At 42.6% G+C, this 23,571-nt stretch overlaps 2 protein-coding genes and 1 long non-coding RNA gene across 3 annotated transcripts in view; all 3 read left to right on the forward strand.

Moving 5' to 3' along the window:
• LOC128436935 (sialoadhesin) overlaps nt 1-23,571 on the forward strand; it is a 29,956-nt gene that overhangs the window by 4,014 nt on the left and 2,371 nt on the right. Inside the window, exons 4-11 of the mRNA XM_053418886.1 lie at nt 17,530-17,757; nt 18,499-18,852; nt 18,940-19,137; nt 19,638-19,895; nt 20,002-20,262; nt 22,676-22,936; nt 23,295-23,379; nt 23,506-23,563. Of these exons, the coding sequence (XP_053274861.1) occupies nt 17,530-17,757; nt 18,499-18,852; nt 18,940-19,137; nt 19,638-19,895; nt 20,002-20,262; nt 22,676-22,936; nt 23,295-23,379; nt 23,506-23,563 (1,703 nt within the window). The remainder of the gene's footprint in view (nt 1-17,529; nt 17,758-18,498; nt 18,853-18,939; nt 19,138-19,637; nt 19,896-20,001; nt 20,263-22,675; nt 22,937-23,294; nt 23,380-23,505; nt 23,564-23,571) is intronic.
• On the forward strand, nt 1,253-5,642 carry LOC128436968 (uncharacterized). The gene is made up of 3 exons (XR_008338144.1): nt 1,253-1,313; nt 2,603-2,745; nt 4,205-5,642. It is a non-coding gene; the product is annotated as an uncharacterized LOC128436968 (long non-coding RNA).
• Nucleotides 16,383-23,571, forward strand: part of LOC128436933 (B-cell receptor CD22) — a 44,576-nt gene continuing 37,387 nt past the window's right edge. Inside the window, exon 1 of the mRNA XM_053418882.1 lies at nt 16,383-16,445. The gene's annotated coding sequence lies outside the window, so the exon portion shown is untranslated. The remainder of the gene's footprint in view (nt 16,446-23,571) is intronic.

Below are 23,571 nucleotides of genomic sequence, written 5' to 3' on the forward strand. Positions count from 1 at the left end.
AGTCAGTTTGAAATGTTAGTGTGTATGTTGAAATAAAATCACATGTTTGTTCACAGACCCTCAGCTCCAGGTACATGTGAGGAGATCAACAGCCAATCCATCTTCTACCTGGACAGAGCTGACCTGTCACAGCAGGTGTCAGCTCCCTGATCATCTTTCCTACGTTTGGTACAATAACAATAAACCTGTTGGACGGAAAAAATACTTTCACCTCCGACACTTTAATGCTGAAGACAGCTATCACTGTGCTATAGAAGGACAGGAGCGTTTCCCTTCTCCTACATTGGGTGAGTTTACTCCTCATGAAGCTACAATAATGTGGAAAATTTAAATTTTAACTTTTAACAAATAATACAGACAGTGTTTGATCACACAGATAGTATTCTCATCCTATGTGTTAATATAGACTATCCTTCAGATGCTCCAAAGCCTCCCTCTGTGTCAGTGAGTCCCTCTGGTGAGATCATGGAGGGCAGCTCAGTGACTCTGACCTGCAGCAGTGATGCTAACCCAGCAGCTAACTACACCTGGTACAAGGAGGACGAGGACTCACCAACAGCATCAGGAAAAAACTTCACCATCACTAATATCACAGCTGAACATGGTGGAAAGTATCAGTGTGAGGCCCAGAACACACACGGACGTAGTAAGGCCACCTTACATCTGACTGTTGGAGCAGGTGAGTCAAGTGGAGTCCTAACACCTTTAAAGATTCTGGAGCTGTGGATTGACTGTTTAGAAGATATATTGAATCCGTCCCATTCTTTGTCCTTTACATTTTAAATGTGCAGATATGGGTTGTTTGACTTCTGCCCCATAAATATTCACAGTCAGACCATCAGCAGCACAAAGAGGAATCCACCCAGCATCAGTAAAAACATCCATAAAGCTTTCACCATCCTCAGTAAACTTGAAAAATCTTTATATTCAGTCAGAACATCGAGTCAGGTTTATAAAACATGACAAAAGTTGTTTTTGTAAATGTTTCGTCTAGCACCATTAATTATTGTGAGTTTGTCAAATGATAAAGTAAAAGTTATTTCATCATAGTTTTACCTGCATCATGGAGATCAGCACTCATTGGATCAGCTGCTGCAGTTTTCCTCGCTGTGACTCTCCTCTCCGTGTTCCTACTGATCAGGTGAGCAAATCTGTTCCACTAAAGCTTTGTACGATGAATTCCTGAAAAGCTGTTAAATTAAATCAACTCGTTTATTATGTATATTGTTTGTTATTTGGTTCAATTGATCAGAAAAAAGAGAAACTCTCATCAATCTGCTGATCCTGGGGACAGACTTGACCACAGTGAGCAGGTGAGACACACAGTTCAGCTTCAATCCTTTCAAACGCCACTATTTCTCACGTCAAACCCTTTTCTCTGTCATGTGAAGATTAAAAACTAGTTATTAAAATCAAAGTCAAATTTTTGATTGTAAAAACAATCATCTGTTTTTTTGAATTTCCTTCTGGTAATCTATCCATTGAAGCAAATTGCTGAGTGATATAATTTTCTGTGCTGTGTGGTTTGTTCAACAGTTTTTACTGAACTCTGACACTTGATGCTGCTCTAAGTTTGTTGATTTGTAACATGTGCTGCTTTAAATCTTGTGGAAGTTTGTGAAAGATTGTGTTGATTGGTTCAGATATCTTTAGTGTGGAGCACTGTATTGTGGAGCAGATCACCATTGGGTGTGGCTGTGTAATACGTTGATTGTGCGTTGTTCTGTCTGAGACTCAGTGTGTGAGACTGTTGTTCATAGAGTGTGTCGTTGGAACAAATAAAGTCAGCGTTGGCTGCGTGTGGATGCAGCTCTATAATTAAAGGTTGATCCACAGAGCAGTCGTGTTCTTTCATATCTGTATTTAGTGAGTATGTTGCCCTGTGACGTGAATTTGAGGTAATTGTGTTACGAGCTGGAGAGATAGTGTTGTATAACGCTGAGTGTCGGTGAGTAGAGCACGGTGCATCGGCGAGACGGAGAGTTGTGTACTCGTTGCTGGTCGGAACAAGACTGAGAGAAAGAAGGGGGTTAAGGGGGTGTGGCCTATCCCCCTTCCTTCTCGCTCATTCTATTTTCTGTGAGCCTGACTTTTATTTTTTTAAGTTCCTCTGTGTCTGTAGACCTGCAGTTGTATTAAAGTGTTATACAATTAAATGATACACACTATACACCGAAAATATAGAGCTCAAAGAGATTTTATCAACGATTTGCCGACAGATAGTTCTGGGGTCTACGGATTATATTGTGTGTAGCTCGACCTCTAATTAAATGATGTTACACAACTTGTTTTGACCAAACTTTGCTGCAGTACGTGAACATCCAGCTCCCTGATGTAGTCTTATCTGGACACAACCGATGTGAAAGCGCACACACAAGTGGCTCACAGACACACTAAGGGAGAAGTTTGTAGTGTTAGTGTTTGGAATTCAAACTGAAGACCTTCCCTCCTTTTGGTTTTTAGTAGAACATGTTTTCTGTCCTTGAAACATGTCTGGTGTAGAAGGAGGCGCTTTAAATAAATCAATAGCTGCTATAGTTGGACTCTAACATTGTACATTCTGCCACATGTACAAGATTAAAAAGCAAGTTTGTGTTTGCAGCGTCTACACAATCAGTCTGAGGAAAACGGTGACCTCAACTATGCCAGTGTCCACTTCATGAAGAGGGAGACGGATCCCAGCGAACACAAGGAGGCGGAGGAGGTTGCGTACTCTTCTGTCAAGTTTAACAGATCTGCCCCGAGGTGAGCAGCTCTTCATTCAGGACCATTATCCTCACTAACACCACAAAACACAATAAACAGAGATAAATGCTTCCCTTGGAAAAGAGGTCATTGTATCTCAACGGGACCGACCTGGTTAAATAAAGGCAAATAAATAAAAAAATAAATAAATCCTATAGAAGTCTTTTTTTTTTTACAGTTTCATTTTCTTGTTTGTTTAAACATGTGTATTTAAAGGCAGCAGACTAGTGGCAGAAACTTGGACTATGGGCAGAGAAGGTCTCTGGTTCGTCTCTGGTTCGACTCCACGGAGAGACACAAAAGACGAACCTGGATTGATCTGTCCAAAAATCCAAGAGTCTCCCTACCCTGTCTAGTGCCTCTGAGCAAGGCACCTTACTACCCCAACATCTGCTCCCCGAGCGCCGTACATGGTCGCTCACTGCTCTGTGTGTCCTGCACCAGATGGGTCAAAAGCAGAGATTAAATTTCCCTACCTGCATGAGTGTGACTTTGCATGTCTGTTCATGTGTTTGGGACAAATAAATGTATCTTAATCTTGTTAAAGGAGACATCATCTGTTCATATTCAGTTTGATCATTTTAATTAATGTTGTTACTTTAAAATGTTTAATGTTCAAAAAACATCACTTTCCTCAGACTGTCTATTGCTGCAGCTCCTCTTTTCAGCCTCTGTCTCAAACATTTGGTTTTAGCTCCTGTCTCTTTAATGCTGAACCCCCTCCTGATAATGCCCAGTGTTCTCTGATTGGTCACCCGACCCACTCTGTTGTGATTGGTTAACCACTTCCTGTGCGTGTAGGAAATCCTCCACTCTCACTTTACGAGGGACACATTCAATCTCAAATCATTTCTTATAGTTTAACTAGCGTTTCCGTGGTGAAGGACATGTTTGTTTGAACCCGTGTGCAGCGGGCTCTCGTCTGGTGGGTGTGTCAGAGGTGTTACCCAATCAGCAGAGACTGTTTTAAAAAGACAGTGACACAATGGATTCTAAAGTTCTCTCCAGATGCTGGTGTTAGAAGCTGCTGTTCCAGACGACGGAAGCAGAGACTGTGACATTCAGCCTGTATTGAAGCATTCAACACGTATTTTAACTCACATCATCTTCCTCCAAGATGTTTTCCATGAGAACGCTAAGAATGACCTCCTCCACTAACATTGATGAACCACTTCGTAACACAATGTCTTCAATGCACCACTGTTTACGTTTAAATACTGCTTATGCTACGTTTGCTACAGCCCTGGCTTCTGCTGGTAATGCAGAGGTATGGGCGGGGCTACTGGTGAGGTGTTTCTGGAGCTTCATGTTTTCTGTGGGGCAGAGGAGCTCGTTTTACCAGGAGAGGAGCTCAGACTTTGGGCTTTTTAACTTTACAGAACTTTGAAACTCAATATGTCTCCTTTAATGCTACGTATCCATGACCTCCTGATCATTCATTAGTTTTATCTCCTTTCAGAAACAGAGGTCAGGACACTGGAGAGGATCCAGCTTTATTTTACAGCACAGTCCAAAAACATCCTGCTGTTTAGACCAACGTCTGGAAATCACCTTAGTCCAGATGGAAATATCTCAACAGCTGCAGGATGGATTTGAATAGAAGTTCATTCAACTGTTCATGGTCCCCACAGGATGAATCCTTCTGTGGTGACAGACTCCAGCATCATTGTTGAAGTGAATGTTCAGTTTCAAGTGACCTGTCTTGACAGCTAATGGATAAATTGCCCCGAGGATGAATCCAAACGACTTCGGTGACTCGACTTTTATCTGAAATATATCAGCAACTTGTAGAAGTTGTTAAAAACGCCACATTTAGCCTGAATGAAAAATATCAAACATTTTATAACTTGCCGCTTCAAACATGAAAATATCTGCGGTGTGTGTAAGACAGTCGAAAAACTGTAAACTTGTAATTAACTTTTTTCTATTCACAAAATAATCAAAACAAGCATTATTAGTTAGTTGTAGTGTGACACTGCTGCCACTAGATGGTAGTAAAGAGTTTTACTGATAAAACCACAGAGAGGATTCTGTCCCTTTCTCTTCTTTCTGTTTCTACGTTATTGTTTCCAGCGTTTCCATCATCAGCCGATCAGGAGTTGAACTCATTTCCTCTGAGGACTGGAGGGAGCACGTCTCATGTGGATGTGAGCTGCTACTGACGTGATGAACGCCTTGAATGTGACGTTAACACAAAGTGAACTGCTGACACCAGATGAGCTGTGTTGCCTCTGGTGTCTGTTCAAAGTTTGCATCAGGTCCATTGATTTCACTTTAGTGTTTTGTGGTATTTCTCACATCACATGTTAAACACGTGATGAAGAAGGAGTTAGATGTGTTTTAATCCACCATGTTCACACGGCGGCCATTTTCCTCTGACGTCTCTCTCAGGGTGTGAAGCTCGAATGTTGTTACCAACAGAATAATGTTGTACTGCTGTGATCCAGGTTTATAAGTTACACAAAAAAGTGAATATATTATTACTTATTCTTCATTAGGATTATTGATTATTTATTATAACATTAGTTTGGGTAATTTTAGGAACATAGTAAGTTTGTTTGCTGCACCTTTAGGAGACTGATGTTAATACTTTTTATTTTTCTTTACAACATTATTCATATTCATAGTCTTGTTTGTTTAATTTGTTGTTCACTCACAACTTCCTCTTTTTTAACTTTGAGACGTACAGATCCCTCTGCTTTGCTTGCAACAAAGCAGAGGGATCATTAAAAGTGTGTTTTTTATACTGTTCATATATTTTTATTTCAACATTAAATGTGAAGTTCATTTATTCCTATTTGCTATTGTTTTTAAACTCTTACTATATTTTAATCTCACTTCCAATATTTGTTCTGTCTTTCGTTCTTCCTTTTCATAATAAAGCCATTCAGACGCCATACGAGACTTCCAACACTCACATATTTAATGTCTTCTTCCCGTGAGTTGAGAGACGAGGTGGATGAATGCTTGTGTGACCCTTGGTTACACTAGAAAGAGTGTAAATGTGGAGCAGGATGAGAGATACTAGGTAAACAGGAGCCCTGGACTTGAATATCTATAACGTGCATTAACACCAGGATTACTTTGCATGAACTTCTATTAGAGCACATAACCTGCAGTTCAAGTTTGATTGATAGTTACAATACAGCATAAATTTACCCAAAATAACAAACAAAAATAGATACATTTAAAAAAAGTGTGCACATAAAAGTCCCTTCAACGTCCGTGAGTCCAGTCTTAAATGTCAAACTGGTGGATTGATCGTTGGGGCCAATCCGTCTTTGTACAGTGTCTGTCCTACCACACCGTGGAGTGAAGAGTGTTGGGATTTTAGATTTTAGATTCTCTCTGTATGTGTGTGAAAATGTCATTAGAACTGAAACTCTAAACAATAAAGCAGGTGGGGGGGCATGAACAGTTTGAGCCAGATGAAGGCCTTCACCCAAATTATTTATAATAACCTTTTCTATCCTAGTGTTTAATCTTGAAATTAGCTAGAAATATGTGTGCATCACAACGCTGGTCAGTCTCACACCTGTCTTGATAAAAGGTCTGATTGACATTGTTTTGTCTAGATGTTTCGACTGTTTACACAATCAGAACATATAGCCGATAGAGCAGGAGCACAATATTATTTTTTCAAATGCCAAGAGGATGGACTACGCACTATCAAGGAAGGACAAAGGAAGACTTCCCCTAGTTATTGACCAATCCTGTTCTATATGAAGCTTAGCGTAAATTCAGTGAGGAAGACTTAAGCTGCAGACAATCAGCTGATCGTAACGGAGCACTTAACTTCCATAGTGATCAGCTGATTGTGGGTGTTCCTAAATGTCCAAACAGGTTTGACCCATGTTTTGTATCAAAGGGTTAAGATCTATCACAGGACATTTAAATCAATATTCAGACTCTAGAAGCTCTGTAATAAAGGATTCTGATTGGATCTATGTGTGTGTGTCTGTGTGTGTGTTGTGTGTGTTGTGTGTGTGTGTGTGTGTGTGTGTGTGTGTGTGTGTGTGTGTGTGTGTGTGTGTGTGTGTGTGTATGCGTGTGTTTACAATATCCAGAACAGGGCATTCAGATGTTTGGGCGGGGCCAGTACAGCCAGGCAGTACACATGTTTACAGAAGCCATCCACTGTGACCCTAAGAACCACAGGTGAGCTGAGTTGTGACCTCTGACCCCAACTAAACGTCACTAACCAGGACGTCCCGCACGTTCACTAGAGAAAGACAAACTCTCTGTATCTCAACGTGTCTTTCTCTTGTCTCTCAGGTTCTATGGAAATCGCTCTTACTGTAACTTGTGTCTGGAGCGGCACTCCGCCGCCCTCAAGGACGCTCAGAGGTCAATCGAGCTGGCTCCCGATTGGCCAAAGGGATTCTTCCGTAAGGGTTGTGCTTTGATGGGGTTAAAGGTCAGCACCTGCTGTTCAAGCATAGACTGTGTATATAAATGGACGTTAACTCCTGTTAAGTGCCTGTTCCCTGTATTCTCTCTGATGACCAGCAGGGGTCCTCTGGCAGTTTCTATAAATTATTGAGAAAGTGACTCACTCTACTTCCAATTCAAGTCTTCTTAAATACAACTATTGTTAATTTAGTTAATTATGATCATTTATATTCAAACAGACCATAAAGCAGTGGATGTATTGGGGGTGGAGACCACAGTGTGAGTGACAGGTAGTACTGTCCAATGGGTACAGGTTTTGGTGTGCAGTGTCCAGAAACTCTTTGTCATGCTCCACCCCTTGCTCAGCTGATGACGTGTGTGTGTGTGTGTGTGTGTGTGTGTGTGTGTGTGTGTGTGTGTGTGTGTGTGTCTGTCTGTCGTTGCAGCGGTACAAAGAGGCGGAGGAGGACATGGAGCAGGTGTTAAAGTTGGATCAGCACATTAACGAGGCGTCCTGTAAACTCGTCACCTGTCGGATTCTGCAGCTCATGGTGAGAGCTGCACAAGAGACCAACACGCTCGACTTCCTCTTTCAAGACGACTTTAAAAGTTTATGAATTCAAGTCATCTGAACTGTCCCTGGACCCAGTTTTAACACTCTGGCCCCAGCCATTCAATCACAAGCAGTCAGCTCTAAGTTCAAGTGTGAATGAGACAAATTCCTTTAGCTGTGTGAATTCAAATGAGTCGTAGGCCAAGCACCGTCTTTAAATGACAAGTAGATCAGTGAACATTTATCACGTTTGAGTATATATATTTAAAAAAAGGTAAATACATGAGGAATCTTTTGTTTCAGTTTTAAAATAATGTTTGTGTTCTGTACTGTAGGATATGGGCTTTGAGGAAGAGCAGAGTAAACTGCTGCTGGAGAAGTTCAACACGGTTCAAGGCGTCCTCAACTCATCTGAGGCCAAAGGTAAGATGCAGTACCATACCTGTCCACTTCGTTTCGTTTCCTAATTGGGGGGGGGGGGGGGGGGTTCATCCATGAACCAGCTGTTTACAAATTAAGTTTATTAATGTGATGTTAAAGGGCCCATATTATGACATTTCCACTTTTGTAGTGCTTCTACATGTTATTTTGGGCATCTGGCATGTCTACCGTCCCAAAAACTCTGGAAAAAAACAACTCCCGCGATTTTTTGTGGTTCCTCTATGTCAGAAACGATACTCTAGAGTGCGTCCAATGGGATTACGACAAAAAAGTACGTATTTTCCAACCATGCCCATGTAGGGAGTCTCGCTACATTGCCTTGGATCACCCCCACCATCATCTCACCGGCTCCGGGGAGAGACGGCCCGGCTCAACGGCAAGCTAACGCAAGCTAACGGAGCCCAGGCTGACACTGCCGACACTGTGCATTAGGGTGAAGCTCGGATCCTGCGGAAAGCGTTTAGTGTCCCGGGGGCCTCCGCCTCGACGATCAGCATGTTATGTGCGGCTACTTAGCTGTCTGAGGCATTAGCTTGCTAGCATTAGCTCGCGAGCCCGTAGCTCAAGGTAAGCAACTAGTTAACACGCGGTAAAAGGAACGGGGGGAGCGGCGGTGACACGGTGCGATCCGGGCTGTCCGAGGCGGCGACCTTTGCTGATCCCAGCCGCTATGTCATCGCATCAGCAGATCCGCCGCTGCCTCGGACCTCCCTGCATCGCACCGTGTCACCACCGCTTCCGCGGCGGACACCAGCATAGTCAGCCAGCGCGGGGATACCAGCGCCACCGCAGCAGCTCCACGGCCCCACAGCTCCACGGTCATCTCGTAGAGGTGATGGGAGGAACTACTAGACGCGCTTCCACTGGTAAGAGACCCCGTGTTTTCACTCACAATCCAACTCGCCTCCATCTCTGAAGCACAATGAATCACTTTGTGGTTGTTTTTTTTTTGTTTTTTTACCTGGCGTTACTGTTGTTATTATTGACGTGTCTTCACCGTGAACGTGCTTGGTGTGTTAGCTACAGCTACGTCTGCTCTGGGGGCAGATGAGTGAGGCGTCGGCTGCTTTTGACGCGAGGCTCCGTGTGTGTTCAGTGAAACCTCCACCTCTAGCGGGCTGAGCTGGAATGACACGAGTAGCTCTTCGGCTGATACACTTCAAATAGATTCTTTAAAATATGTCTATGCTTCGTACTATTCCAGCCAGAGGAAAATATGTAAATTGCATCAGACCACAGTAATGAACCATTTAAATACGTCTCACTGACATCATTTATTTTCTGTTTCCTCTTCAGCACTGAAGCAAACATCTCTGCAGGAGCAGAGTGGGTAAGTTTTATGGTTATGAACAATACTCATAATCACACCATTGTCATTTAGATGTGAAGACGAAAGTATATACAGGATATGTTGTGGAGCTTGAACGTGAAGAAGATACTAACTGTATTTCTATTATAAAAGTCTTGTACCATGTAGAATAAGCACAGTCTCCTCTGTGGGTAGTGAAGATGAGGAGTTTTTATGTATCACTCTCTCCCACATTTTCATCTCCTGTGATCCATGACTCTCCTCTCATTCACCCTCCCCCCTCCCCATCTCCACCTCCTTCTTTGCTCCTCTGTTTTCCAGGAGCTGTCGCTCTCTGTGGGTTGGGAACATTACAGTAGAAGTTACAGAGAAAGACCTCTGGGATCTCTTCAAAACGTAAAATCAATATGTGTGCATGTGTGTGTGATCCAGGTTGTACTGATGTTGTGGGGACATAAAGTACGTCCACACAACACACTGTAAGGTGACGTTTTAAGGTTAGGTTTAGATTAAGGTAGTTACTATTCTGGTTAGAGTACACTAAATGGACAAAGGTATTGGGACACCTACACTTACAGTGAATTCGATGGTTAAGGGGTGTGTCCAAATACTTTTGTCCATATAGTGTAAGTGAATGTAATGTCTCAACAGAAGCCTGTTGATTGGTTGAACCAAATTGTCTCCATTGCCCCCCTGGTGGCTGGCGTGAGTATAGGTCATACACATACAGTGCCTTGCATAAGTATTCACCCCCCTTGGACTTTTTCCCATTATGTACTGTTACTAACTGGAATTCAAATAGACTTAAATAAACTTTTTCCCGTTTGATCAACAAAACATGCATAGTACTTTGGAGGTGCAAAATAAATGTTATTGTGACACAAACAATAATGAGAACAAAAAAGTTGACATCTGTTGGGTGCATAAGTATTCACCCCCCTGTGTCAATACTTGGTAGAACCCCCTTTCGCTGCAATTACAGCTGCAAGTCTTTTGGGGTATGTCTCTACCAGCTTTGCACATCTAGAGATGGAAAGGTTTGTCCATTCTTCTTGGCAAAAAAGATGAAGCTCAGTCAGATTGGATGGAGACCGTCTGTGAACCGCAATCTTCAAGTCTTGCCATAGATTCTCTATTGGATTGAGGTCTGGGCTTTGACTGGGCCATTTTAGGACATTAACATTCTTTAATCCAAACCATTCCTTTGTAGCTCTGGCTGTATGTTTAGGGTCATTGTCCTGCTGGAAGATGAACCTCCGCCCCAGTCTCAAGTCTTTTGCAGACTGCATCAGATTTTCTTCAAGGATTTCCCTGTATTTGGCTCCATCCATCTTTCCCTCTATTCTGACCAGTTTCCCTGTACCTGCTGAAGAGAAGCATCCCCACAGCATGATGCTACCACCACCATGTTTCACTGTTGGGATGGTGTGCTCAGGGTGATGGGCAGTGTTGGGTTTTCGCCACACATAGCGTTTTGCATTGAGGCCAAAAAGTTCAATTTTGGTCTCATCTGACCAGAGCACCTTCTTCCACATGTTTGCTGTGTCTCCCACATGGCTTCTGGCAAACTCCAAACAGGATTTTTTATGGATCCCTTTCAACAATGACTTTCTTCTTGCCACTCTTCCATAAAGGCCAGATTTGTGGAGTAGACGACTAATAGTTGTCCTGTGGACAGATTCTCCCACCTCAGCTGTGGATCTCTGCAACTCCTCCAGAGTAACCATGGGCCTCCTGGTTGCTTCTCTGATTAATTTTCTCCTTGTCCGACTCTTCAGTTTGGGTGGACGGCCTCCTCTTGGTAGGTTTGCGGTTGTGCCATATTCTTTCCATTTTCTTATGATGGATTTTATGGTGCTCAGAGAGATGTTCAAAGCTCTGGATATTTTTTTAGAACCTAACCCTGCTTCATATTTCTCCACAACTTTATCCCTGACCTGTTTGGTGAGCTCCTTGGTCTTCATGATGCTGTTTGTTCAGTAATGATCTCCAACAAACTCTGAGTCCGTCACAGAACAGGTGTATTTATACTGAGATTAAATTGCAGACAGGTGGACCCTATTTACTAATTATGTGACTTGCAAATGTGACTTGTGAATGCAATTGGTCGCACCAGATCTTTGTTAGGGGTTTCACAGTAAAGGGGGTGAATACATATGCACTCAACACTTTTCAGATTTTTATTTGTAAATAATTGTGAAATCCATGTAATATTTCCCCCCACTTCCAAATGATGCACTATTTTGTGTTGGTCCATTACATAAACTCACGATGAAATAAATTTTAATCTGTGGTTATACCATGACAAAATGTAGAAAAGTCCAAAGGGGGTGAATACTTATGCAAGGCACTGTATTGGCTCAATCCCCTGATCACTAAACTGTGCAGGTTGTGACTCCAAAGATGACAACGTTCGTGTCTGGGATGTTATGACTCGTTTTCTGAACAGTGGGAGGAAGTGCAGACGTGTCGACCATCTTTATTTAGAGTCTGTGTGTCTTACTTACTCACACTCAAAAGCAGTAGTAGAAGTATTAAGAACAGAAGTTCTTCTGTAGGTAAGAGCTAATTTTGCTGTGTTTTAATAGTTAAAGTACTTTTAGTAGAAGCCAAAGCAGCAGATTTATCACTGACAGCAGCAGTGAACGAGTTGGTCAGTGTTGTCTGAACCTCACTTCTCTCACTTTGAGGTTTTGTGTTTCCACGGTTAAAGGTTTGGTGAGATAGAGAGCGTCAGAGTTCTTCACCAACGCTTCTGTGCCTTTGTCAACTTCAAGAACGCCAACATGGCTGCCAGAGCCCTGGAGAAGCTGCAGGTGAGCGGTGGACCGGCTCAGTTTCATGAGATCAGAGTTTATTCACGTAACAAAAACAACCACAGCTGAACAAAGTTCTGAAAATGCGTAAAAAACAAAGATTAAAAAGTGTCATATATATGAAACAGGGAATATGAAAAATTGGGGTCACCCAGACAATTTCGTGTTTTCCATGAAAACTCACACTTTTATTTATCAAATGAGTTGCAAAATGAATAGAAAATATAGTCAAGACATTGACAAGTTTAGAAATAATGATTTTTATTTGAAATATTAATTTTGTTCTTCAAACTTTCTTTCGTCAAAGAATGCTCCATTTGCAGCAATCACAGCATTGCAGACCTTTGGCCTTCTAGCTGTTCATTTGTTGAGGTAATCTGTAGAAATGTCATCCCACGCTTCCTGAATTCCCTCCCACAAGTTGGATTGGCTTGATGGGCACTTCTTGCGTACCATACGGTCAAGCTGCTCCCACAACAGCTCATGGAGTTGAGATCTGGTGACTGCGCTGGTCACTCCATTACAGACAGCTTACCAGCTGTCTGCTTCTTCCCTAAATAGTTCTTGCATCATGTGGAGGTGTGCGTTGGGTCATTGTCCTGTTGTAGGAGGAGATTAGCTCCAATCAAGCGCTGTCCACAGGGTATGGCATGGCGTTACAAAATGGAGTGATAGCCTTCCTTATTTAAAATCCCTTTTGCCTTGTACAAATCGCCCACTTTACCAGCACCAAAGCAGCCCCAGACCATCACATGACCTCCACCATGCTGGACAGCAGTGTTGTGCAAGTTCACACCTCTCATGAACTAGTTCAAAGTTCAGTTCACACAAGTAAACATGAATAGTTCACGTTCATAGTTCACCATTCAGCCAAGATAACCCGTGAGCTATGTGTGTGTGCCATGAGTGATGGGTAACGTAGTGCGAAGTCGAGTTAGTTGGTTTAGGTTAGGCTACATAGCGGACATTTCACGGGCACTGATTAATAACATGGTGAAAGCATTCGATTTAGACAGCGTCTCTCCTGAGGAGAAATACAACACTGCTGGACAGGTGGCATCAGGACTCTTCCAGCATCTTTTCACCTGTTCTGCGTCTCACAAATGTTCTTCTGTTAGATCCAAACACCTCAAACTTTGATTCGTCTGTCCATAACACTTTTTTCCAATCTTCCTCTGTCCAATGTCTGTGTTCTTTTGCTCATATCAGTCATTTCTTTTTATTGGCCAGTCTCAGATATGGCTTTTTCTTTGCCACTCTGCCTAGAAGATCAGGATCCCGAAGTCACCTCTTCACTGCAGACGTTCACACTGGTGTTTTGCGGGTACCATTTAAAGAAGCTGCCAGTTGAGGACCTGTGAGGCGTCTATTTCTCAAACTAGAGTCTCTAATGTACTTGTCTTCTTGCTAAGTTGTGCATCGGGGCCTCCCACTTCTCTTTTTACTCTGGTTACAGCCTGTTTGTGCTGTTCTCTGAAGGGAGTAGTTCACACTGTTGTAGGAAATTTTCAGTTTCTTCGAAATTTCTCGCATTGAATAGCCTTCATTTCTTAGAACAAGAATAGACTGGGGAGTTTCACATGAAAGTTCTCTTTTTCTGGCCATTTTCAGAGTATAATGGAACCCACACATGCTCCAGATACTCAACTAACTCAAAGGAAGGCCAGTTTATAGCTTCTCTCACCAGCTAAACAGTTTTCAGCTGTGCTAACATAATTGCACAAGGATTTTCAAAGGTTTTCTAATGATCCATTAGTCTTCTAAGGCGATTAGGAAACACAATGTACCATTAGAACACTGGAGGGATAGTTGCTGGAAATGGGCCTCTATACACCTATGTAGATATTTCATTAAAAACAAGACTTTTCCACCTAGAATAGTCATTTACCACATTAACAATGTATAGAGTGTATTTCTGATTAATTTAATGTTATCTATCTGAAATGAAGAGGTAAGCTGTTCCAGGGATTAGCTGGAGCCCCTTCACATTACTCTTGAATGTCACTGTCCCGGCCATCGTCCCCTTCTTTTGCCTTTTATAGACATTATGTAACGTCTATGTGTCCTCCTGGCCAGGGGGTGGAGCTGGGGAGCACCAAGCTGGTGATGCGGTACCCGGATCGTTGGATCCAGCGGACTCTGCCCTCCACATAAAGGACCAGAACCAGACTGGGCTTCAGTGCTGCAGGGACACAGCACAGCACAGCTTCCACAGGGTTCTGAGGAAATCACTCACCATCCACGTTGTTCTACAAAAGTCACAAGAGGGAATTGAACATGAATCTCACTTTATACAAATGTGTTCAAATACACAAATAACCTCCCCTGGTTCTGACCCGTCCAGACAGACTAGTTCCCCTCACCTCCCCTCCCCCTGCACCGAGACACATCACAGGGGGATTTACAAAGAAAGAGGGGGAGCAGGAGGATGCTCTGCCCGACGACACCGACAGCTGAATGTGTGAGTGAGAAAAGAAAGAGAGAGACGGGTTCTACACTGGGTCCAGAACACAACCTTGTAAATACTTTGAATATAAGAAGGTCTAAAAGATTTAGATTTATTTGAAACGTCACTGAGGAGTCACTGAGCTCCATTTGGATCCCAGGAGAAACCCTGATGAACTCCTGGTTCCTGCTGTGTGGGACATGTCACCTCTCGTCGGGTTTTACTGGGACCAGTGACTCTGGTTGAACCTTGTTGGAAACAACCAAAGACTCTGTGACAACCCGTTGTCTGAACACCACTGCTGCTTTAGTGCCAAATGAAGTTATTTCCTTTTTTTAAGTATTTGCACAAAACAATAAATGAATAAACACTGATGTTTTCCATGTTTCTTCTCTAGCGATCCGACATGCCTTTAAAAACATTTCTGAGTTCACTCTGTTTGCTTCACAGTTTTTAAGATGGGCTGATGTAATCCAGGTTGTCAGGCCACAAAGCTTGTATGTGAAGAGAGAAGAAGCCGTGGAAGGTCAGAGCAAATTCACTTCTGTTTCTTAGAACTTCATCAACCAGGAAGAAAACACAAGGCTCTTTTTCATCATGACCACATCCTTGTTACTAACTCAGCTCTGGAGCCAGAGACACTTGCACCGTCTTATCTCTGTGTCCAGACATGAGGGACTCCGTCTTCTTTCTTCTGACACTATCAGATAATCACAGATGAAAGAAGTGTGATGTTAGAGAAGCTCGAACTGAAGAACTGAACCTTCATCTGATACTCGTAAAAATGTTTCCCTGCATTATAAACTCTGATCATAACATTAAACCTCACTAACTCGAGCCTGCAGAGAGCTGGAGGTAGTGTGCACACGGCCCTCACCTGTCAGGTACAGTTTGTCTCTTTTAACAATGTGGGGGGTAAATATTAAACATGACAGATTTATTTCCATTTGTCTGATTTTTAGTTTTCACAATACACCCAGACCACAAAGTTGATCCAACTTGACAAAGGTAACTAAATAAATGTTCTTCATATCTACTTAGAAATTGAATTACTGTTTTACCTAATTTTGTCACATTGTTCCAACTTAAAAACAGCAGGTGAAGTTAACTCAAAGTAAAACCAGCTTGTCTGATTTAACTGAATAGTTGTGTTTACTCTGGCTACAACCATATAACTGTCTTTCTAAACAAAAACAATCTCTCTCCACGTTCTGCTTGTGCTTTAATGAAGTATCAGTATTATCGGAACAGGTAAAGTAATGTAAGTTTGCACAATTATAACCTTTTACAATGTATTTTTATGACCCAGTCTTCATCTGGACTGGAGCTGTAAATAAACAGGAACTGACTTCTAACATGAGATTAAAAGAAAGAATAATTCAACATGTTTTTTTAAGTCCAGACTCAAGAAAGTAAAGAAAGTGTTTGATTCACTGTCAGGCTGCAAAACTACTCTCACTGTTATTTGCATGAAATATATTTGAATAAGTTCAGGCATCATTTCTGAATAACGAGGGGATTTACTGGTGTTTGTCCGTTCATGCATGTTAATGATGTAAAGAGGAAGGAAGCCAAGGTCTTAACTGATCTATTTCTATCTCTCATCGTGTCTGGCTGACAAACATCATTTCTCAACAGTGGAATCTAGCTGCTGATGAGGCTTCACCACAGAGACGTGAGAAACAATGATGGGTTTGAGAGAAGCAGCGAGTTGCTTTGTCATCTTCCTTCTTTCTGTGTCAGGTACATCTACATTTACAGGAAAGCACTTTGTGTTATATCGTGTTTGTATGAAAAGTGTTTGAATAATTGTTCCAGTCTTTCTCATGTTTGGGCTTTTCCTGCATTTCTCTTAAATTACTTTGAGTTATTGTGAAGTTTGGACAAAACAGTTATTGTGAAGATGTCACTTTAGTCTCTGCTCTGCGTAGAGATGATGTTATTCTGAGTTTCTAGATATTGTTATGCCTCAGAGCCGGTGACACCCAGTGACCTCAGGCATCTTGTTTTCAGGTTGGCTCGTTGTCTGATTCTTGTGAACGTAATATCTCAAGATCCCTTTGAGGGAAATTCTTCAAATTTGGTTTAAATGTTCATCACTTGGTCTCAAAGATGAACTGATGAGGTTTTGTTGGTTGAAGGTCAAGGTCACAGTGGCCTCATGAAACCTGTTTGTTGCCTCTCGATCATGATGTTTCTAGTCTGTCTTTGGAGAATTTCATCAAAATTTAAGTGAAAAGATGAACTAATCACATTTCAAAGCTCAAACGTCACAGTGACCTCATATGATTCTGGAAAGAGGAACACACACTGAAAATGCTCTGGTTGGTGGAGGCATCCTACAGCAGGGTGGTAATTATAGTTTGTTCTGTGGTTACAGTGGTGCAGAGTGTGGATGACTGGGGGGTGAGGTGCACTCCGACTCAGAGCTGTGCTGTTAAAGGATCGAAGTTGATAATACGCTGCTCCTACTGGCACCCATCCAGAATAGATGACCATGATGTTGCAGTGGAGAAAACGTTCTGGTTTACTAAAGTGCAGTATGGTGAACCTGTGGATCTGAGATCAGCCTCTGAGTACACAGGTCGTGTGAAGTATGACTGTGGAAACAAGGCCTGCACTCTGACCATCACAGACCTGAGAGACAGCGACTCTGATGTGTACCAGTTCAGGTTCACAACAAACCAACCTACTGGGAGTTTAACTGGTTCACCTGGAGTCTCCTTGTCAGTCACAGGTAACATTTCAGTTGGAAACAGTGAATCTATTGTTTGTTTATGTGGACAGCTCTGTCTAAAATGATGTGTGTGTTTCTTTACTTACACAGGTGTCCAGGCGCACATTCCAAAATCCTCAAGTTGCTGGTGGTATGACTGTTCAAAGTCACGTGTGGAGTGTCAAACCAGTTGTTCTCCAACTCCCAGTCCGTCCTACATCTGGTACAAGAATGGAAAAAAGACACCGGGAGAACAATCTTATACAGCCTACTTTTATTCAGCAGACAGTATTTCCTGTGCTGTGAGAGGCCACGAGGATTTCCCCTCTGCTCCAGTGTGTGAGTTTACTTCTTCCAATGACCAATGATGTTCTGCTCTTTAACCTTCTGAGCTCAAACACTGACGAGAGTCAGAAATGGACTTGAGGGCTGATGCAGAGTAAAACAAATCTGACACATCAGCTGACATATCTTATATTAAAAGAACATTGTCATTGATTCATAAGATGTTTGTTATCAAACCTTTATGATAAATATTGTGCAGTTAAACAATGAATTTGAATGACTCCAAACTGGAATGTCAGTAGCAGTAGAGCCCATTCCTCTACCAAGGCCCAACAGTCCATTCAATTCAATCAAGCTGCTCTATATTTCACACACTCCTCGATATCAGGCCTTTAAATATGTCGGATCTTTCCATCAAGATCCATGAATTTGAATCTGGGAAACAAAGGAAATAAAAAAAAAAACACGATCTTACAATGTTAAAGAAAGCATCCTGGATCTGCACCAACATCTTTCCAGTAATTGTTGCGTTATTGTGCACGCACACCAACCAGCCAAAGGACTGGGGTGAAAACATAACCTCCTGGTGGAGGTGATGAAAGCAAATCACAAATACAACCACAGATGTAGATCTGGAATTCAAAACATCTTCGTTTTTACTGCAAAGCAAAATGAGCGTCTTTTCTGCATTGTTTATTTCCTGACATGGGAAACAGTCATCTGTGAATTATCGTTAAATACAGCAGTAAATATGGTACTTGTCATAGTGATAGTCAAAAGGTTTTTGTTTTTCAGGTGTCGATGGAAATTCATGCTACAGAGTGAATTACATCAACAGGAACATCTGTGCCTTTAAAGGCTCCTCAGTGGACATCTCTTGCAGTTACAACAGTCACTTTTATTCTATGACTAAGTCCTGGTTGGTTGCTGAGCGTGAGGATGTGCAGCTGTATCGTCCTCAAGCTGTGGACTTACTCAACGACCCAGAGTTCACAGCTCGTGTTCAGGTCCTTGATCCAGAGCCAGGGCGCTCCACTCTGAGGATAATGAACCTGAGACTGAGCGATTCAGCCCAGTATCGCTTCACATTCAAATCACAGAGGTTTGAATGGAACAGAAGTTTCCCTGGCACAACTCTGACTGTCACAGGTACTGAGGAACACTAAGTCACTGTGTTGTTCACTGGTTCTCAACCTGGGGTCCCACAGCTGCTTCTATGTGTGTTTCCTGTTCCAGATGTTCAGGTGATCTGTTCTCCGATTGGTCCAACACTGACTTGTCACAGCAGCTGTCTTCTCTCTGGTCGTCCCTCCTTTGTCTGGTACAAGAATGGAACAGCAGTTCACGGGGAAACGTCTCCAACTTTCAGGGGATTCCTTCACCCTGAAAACAACTACTCCTGTGCTTATGAGCATCACCACTCGTCCCCTGTGTGTGAGTTGACTCCAAAATGTCCAGAGTGGAAACTTGACAGGTTGAGCCTGGTGTTTTTCTATATTTTAATAATAGTAAAAAGACCAAATTAAACTTTGTTATTAAAGCACTTTTCATATCCAACAGAATATAGACTAAGAGCAATAAAGCAAATAGAACCGATTCTCCCCTCCCATCCACACACAGAGAAAGACAAGATAACAGGAAGTGAGAAAAAGCTTTAATCACAGTGGCTCATCTTCCATTTTCACTTCCACTTTTCCCTTCAGATTTGGCATGTATGTGAACAGGACAGACGTGACATGCTCAGTTTTGTGAAGTCTGTATTTAATACAAACAGTAATTACTTGGTTAAAACTACTAAACACTAAAGGGGCCTTCCTGTGTCCAAATCAAACACTCTTCTAAAGATGCTAAGAACCAGGGACGGCTGCAAACTATTAAAAGACTATATTCTGTAAAGCCACATTCTCATGTAAAGATGTGTTTATATCCTGCAGATGCTCCGAAGGTTCCTTTAGTGCAGCTGAGTCAACCTGGAGACATTCTGAAGGACAGCTCGGTGTCTCTGACCTGCAGCAGTGATGCTAACCCACCCCCTGCATACACCTGGTACAAGGAGAACCAGACTTTGCTCAACAGAGCAGCTCAGCTGGTTTTCAGATCCATCAGGTTGTCTGACTCTGGAGAATATTACTGCACAGCTGAGAATGAGCTGGGGAAGACAGCGTCTAAACGTGTCTTAATGAATGTGAAATGTGAGTAAATATTTAGAAATATTCAAAAGCCGAGAGGTTTTGCACATCTTCAAAATTCCAGATGCTGCAACATTCTTCAAATACATTAAAATCCATGTAAATCCAGATGCTCCACAGTCCTCCTCTGTGTCAGTGAGTCCCTCTGGTGAGATCATGGAGGGCAGCTCGGTGACTCTGACCTGCAGCAGTGATGCTAACCCAGCAGCTAACTACACCTGGTACAAGGAGAACCGAGTTCTGCTTCAAGGACCAGAGGGTGTTTATCGTCTCTCCTCCATCAGCTCTGGGGACAGCGGGGTCTACTCCTGCAAGTCTGACAATCAGTACGGACGGATCAACTCCACGTCTCTACACTTAGACGTCCAGTGTGAGTAGAAAACATCCACATGTCCATGAAACCCAGCACTGTCTCACAACCTTACAGAAGGTTCCTGGGTCCGCCCCCTTATCTGGATTCACACCAAACTTTACTGAGTTCTTCTCTGACCCGTTCCTCATCCTACCTCCAAGTTTCATGCTAATCGACTCAGTAGGTTTTGTGTAATCTTGCTTAAAATCAAAAACCAACAAACAAATGGACTGGGGCGAAAACATCTGTTGTTGCATAGCTACCAGTGTTGTGCATGAACGAACGCAAAAGAACGCGTTCATTGAACACGTTCACTTTCATGAGAACGATGAACTGAACGCAACTCAATGACAAATAATGAATTTGAACGGTGAACACGTTCATATTGTAGCGTCCTCGCACATAGACGACAGGAAACTTCTCTCTTTATGTGTAACTTTATTAAAGTCCAGCGAACACGACACACTTCTTGTTCGTAACTCCGACACTCCTCTCATCCACCACTGTGTTCTTCACTCCCCTTCCTCATTCACCCTTGATACGCCAACTCATCAGCCAATGAGAGCCTGGCATCCCACAAAACCCTACAGCCATTGGCCTAGAACTGTCACGTGCCCCACCCCTACCTGTTCACTGACCCTCGGGACATTTCAATACTTTCTCCTGAGGAGAGACGCTGTCTAAATCGAATGCTTTCACCATGTTGTTGCTCAGTGCCCGTGAAATGTCCGCGATTTAGCCTAACCGAAACCAACTAACTAGACTTCGCACTACGTTACCCATCACTCATGGCACACACATGCAGACCAAACAAGCAACGTATTCCAAGTGTTTTCTTCTCTGGCCAGTGTCTCGGCTCCGTGCCACACAAGTTGGTAGAAGGAAGCTTCATGGATCAGAGATGTAACCCCCCCCCCCCCCCCCACTGGGGTATTCTCTAACATTAGGTTTCATCCAGTATCTAAAAGCCAAAAATATAAAAGTAACTTTTAAGGCTGTCAGATATATGTAGTAAAGTAGAAAATATTTTCTCTGAAGTGTTTATCAAAAGCGGAATAAAATGACAGCGATACACACACGATAATTTGTCCATCGTCTTAATGTGCTTAGTTCCAGGTTGGAATCATCAGCTGAAGTGGGCTAGTCGGTAAAGTGTTCGGTCTCTAACAACAGCAACCTGGGTTTGAATCCCACTCATTTCCATTTTCAAGCTGGCAATATGTTACACTTAAAATTGGCAGGACTTCTTCTATTAATTGCAAAATATCTTACACTATGTTAATTTAAATTAATTAAATATAAAAATTTCTGCGCAGAATCCCATTTTTCCCCCATTTAATTTAATTAAAAAAATATATATTTAATTAATTAAAAAATGTTATATTTAATTTTATATTAAAAATTTGTATATTACATTTCATCATCATTTCTCCGCGCTGGTTCAGGGGTAAATGATGCTGGTCTTCACAGGTGACTGACCTACACAAGCCTGTAGACGCCACCCCCCCACAGGAGATTATGTGCTTGTGTGTGGCCGCGGCGCTTCCTGGTTCCTCCCGGCACTACGCTGCTGGTGGAACAGCCAAAGTATTTAACATGGGCGAGGAAAGGAGGCGGACCGCTTTTCACAGCAGTTCTACCTCCGGTGCGTCCCGGGGTTAGAGGATGATGGTGTGACGTTAATGTATTGTTTTACATTGCATGTGTCACGTCATGATGAATCAGTCTCCTATGTCGCCTGTACCAGGAGCCGCCCCTGTCACTGGTTATCTTGGCTCGCTGTCTGGCCGGTAACCAGCCGTCCGGACCGCTCCGTGAAGAAGGAGGAGGAGAAGTTTCTTTACTTGGAATGCGGCCACTTTATTTCTCGGATATACAGCAGGAGCAACGCTCGCATCACCTCTAGGTGCTCCGTCACTTCTCCTTATAAACACACTTTTAGCTTATTTTCCCACAATACCCTGGTACACTGCGTCACACACTACAAACTTTTCTTAAAGGGGCAGGCCACACCTGCAACACAACAGCTCTCGCTCTCATATACAGATGGCAAGAGAAAGCAGAGACACAGACTCAGCAACTACATCCGATGCACCTTATTATTATCTGAGGGATTTTTACACACTGTCTGATAAACATTCCGACAGTAAAGGCAAGGGGTAGTGATGGATAAGGTTTTCTTTAACAAGTTAAGTCTTTCATTCTCACTTTCCACCTTAAAACTATGAAATGAACTGAAATATGAACTAGTTCAGAATTTAAATGGTGAACTATGACCGTGAACTATTCATGTTTACTTGTATGAACTGAACTTTGAACTTGTTCATGAGAGGTGTGAACTTGCACAACACTGATAGCTACACTATATGACGTCATTTTCTTAATTCACAGCGGCGACATTCCCCTCATATGATCATAGATTATTTTTCAGATGCTCCAAAGCCTCCCTCTGTGTCAGTGAGTCCCTCTGGTGAGATCATGGAGGGCAGCTCAGTGACTCTGACCTGCAGCAGTGATTCTAACCCAGCAGCTAACTACACCTGGTACAAGGAGGACGAGGACTCACCAACAGCATCAGGACAAATCTTCACCATCACTAATATCACAGCTGAACATGGTGGAAAATATCAGTGTGAGGCCCAGAACACACATGGACGTAGTAACACAACCTTACATCTGACTGTTGGAGCAGGTGAGTCATGTGAAGTCCTAACACCTTTAAAGGTTCTCAAGCTGTGGATTGACTTCAGCCATTCTTTGTCCTTTAAATTTTAAATGTGCAGATTTGGGTCGTTTGACTTCTGCCCCATTAATAATCACAGTCAGACCATCAGATCCTAGCTCTCTGACTTTAACAGCCTACACCCCCCCCCCTCCTTTTTCATTGCACCAGAACCTTAAACCATCAATACTCGATTTCCAGATGTGTCCCAGCTGTATATCAAGCCCATCATATCGCACATGAATAATACTGACTGACCAACAGCATCACCTGGCAAACTGAATCATCAGTCTAACCACACTGCTAATGTCTCCTGTCTGTTTTCCAGGGAAGTCACTGATAATCATGAATATCATCAGGCTGACTCTGGTGGTCGTGCTGGTTCCAGTGCTTGTCTGGACTCTGTGGACGAGGTAAAACAAATCCATCAGTTCACCCTCTGCTCGTTTACTGTCTTCTTCACATGTCTTCAAACACTAGTTTCACTGTTATGAAGTTCATTTTGTCAAATGTTGTGATTGTTGTTGTTTTCGATCCAGGATGAAGAAAACTCTGAGCTTGAAATCAGAAGTGAATGAAGCTGTGGAGATGATAGAGGTAAGAGA

Source organism: Pleuronectes platessa, chromosome 3 (assembly GCF_947347685.1).
Source record: "Pleuronectes platessa chromosome 3, fPlePla1.1, whole genome shotgun sequence".
Lineage (NCBI taxonomy): Eukaryota > Metazoa > Chordata > Actinopteri > Pleuronectiformes > Pleuronectidae > Pleuronectes > Pleuronectes platessa.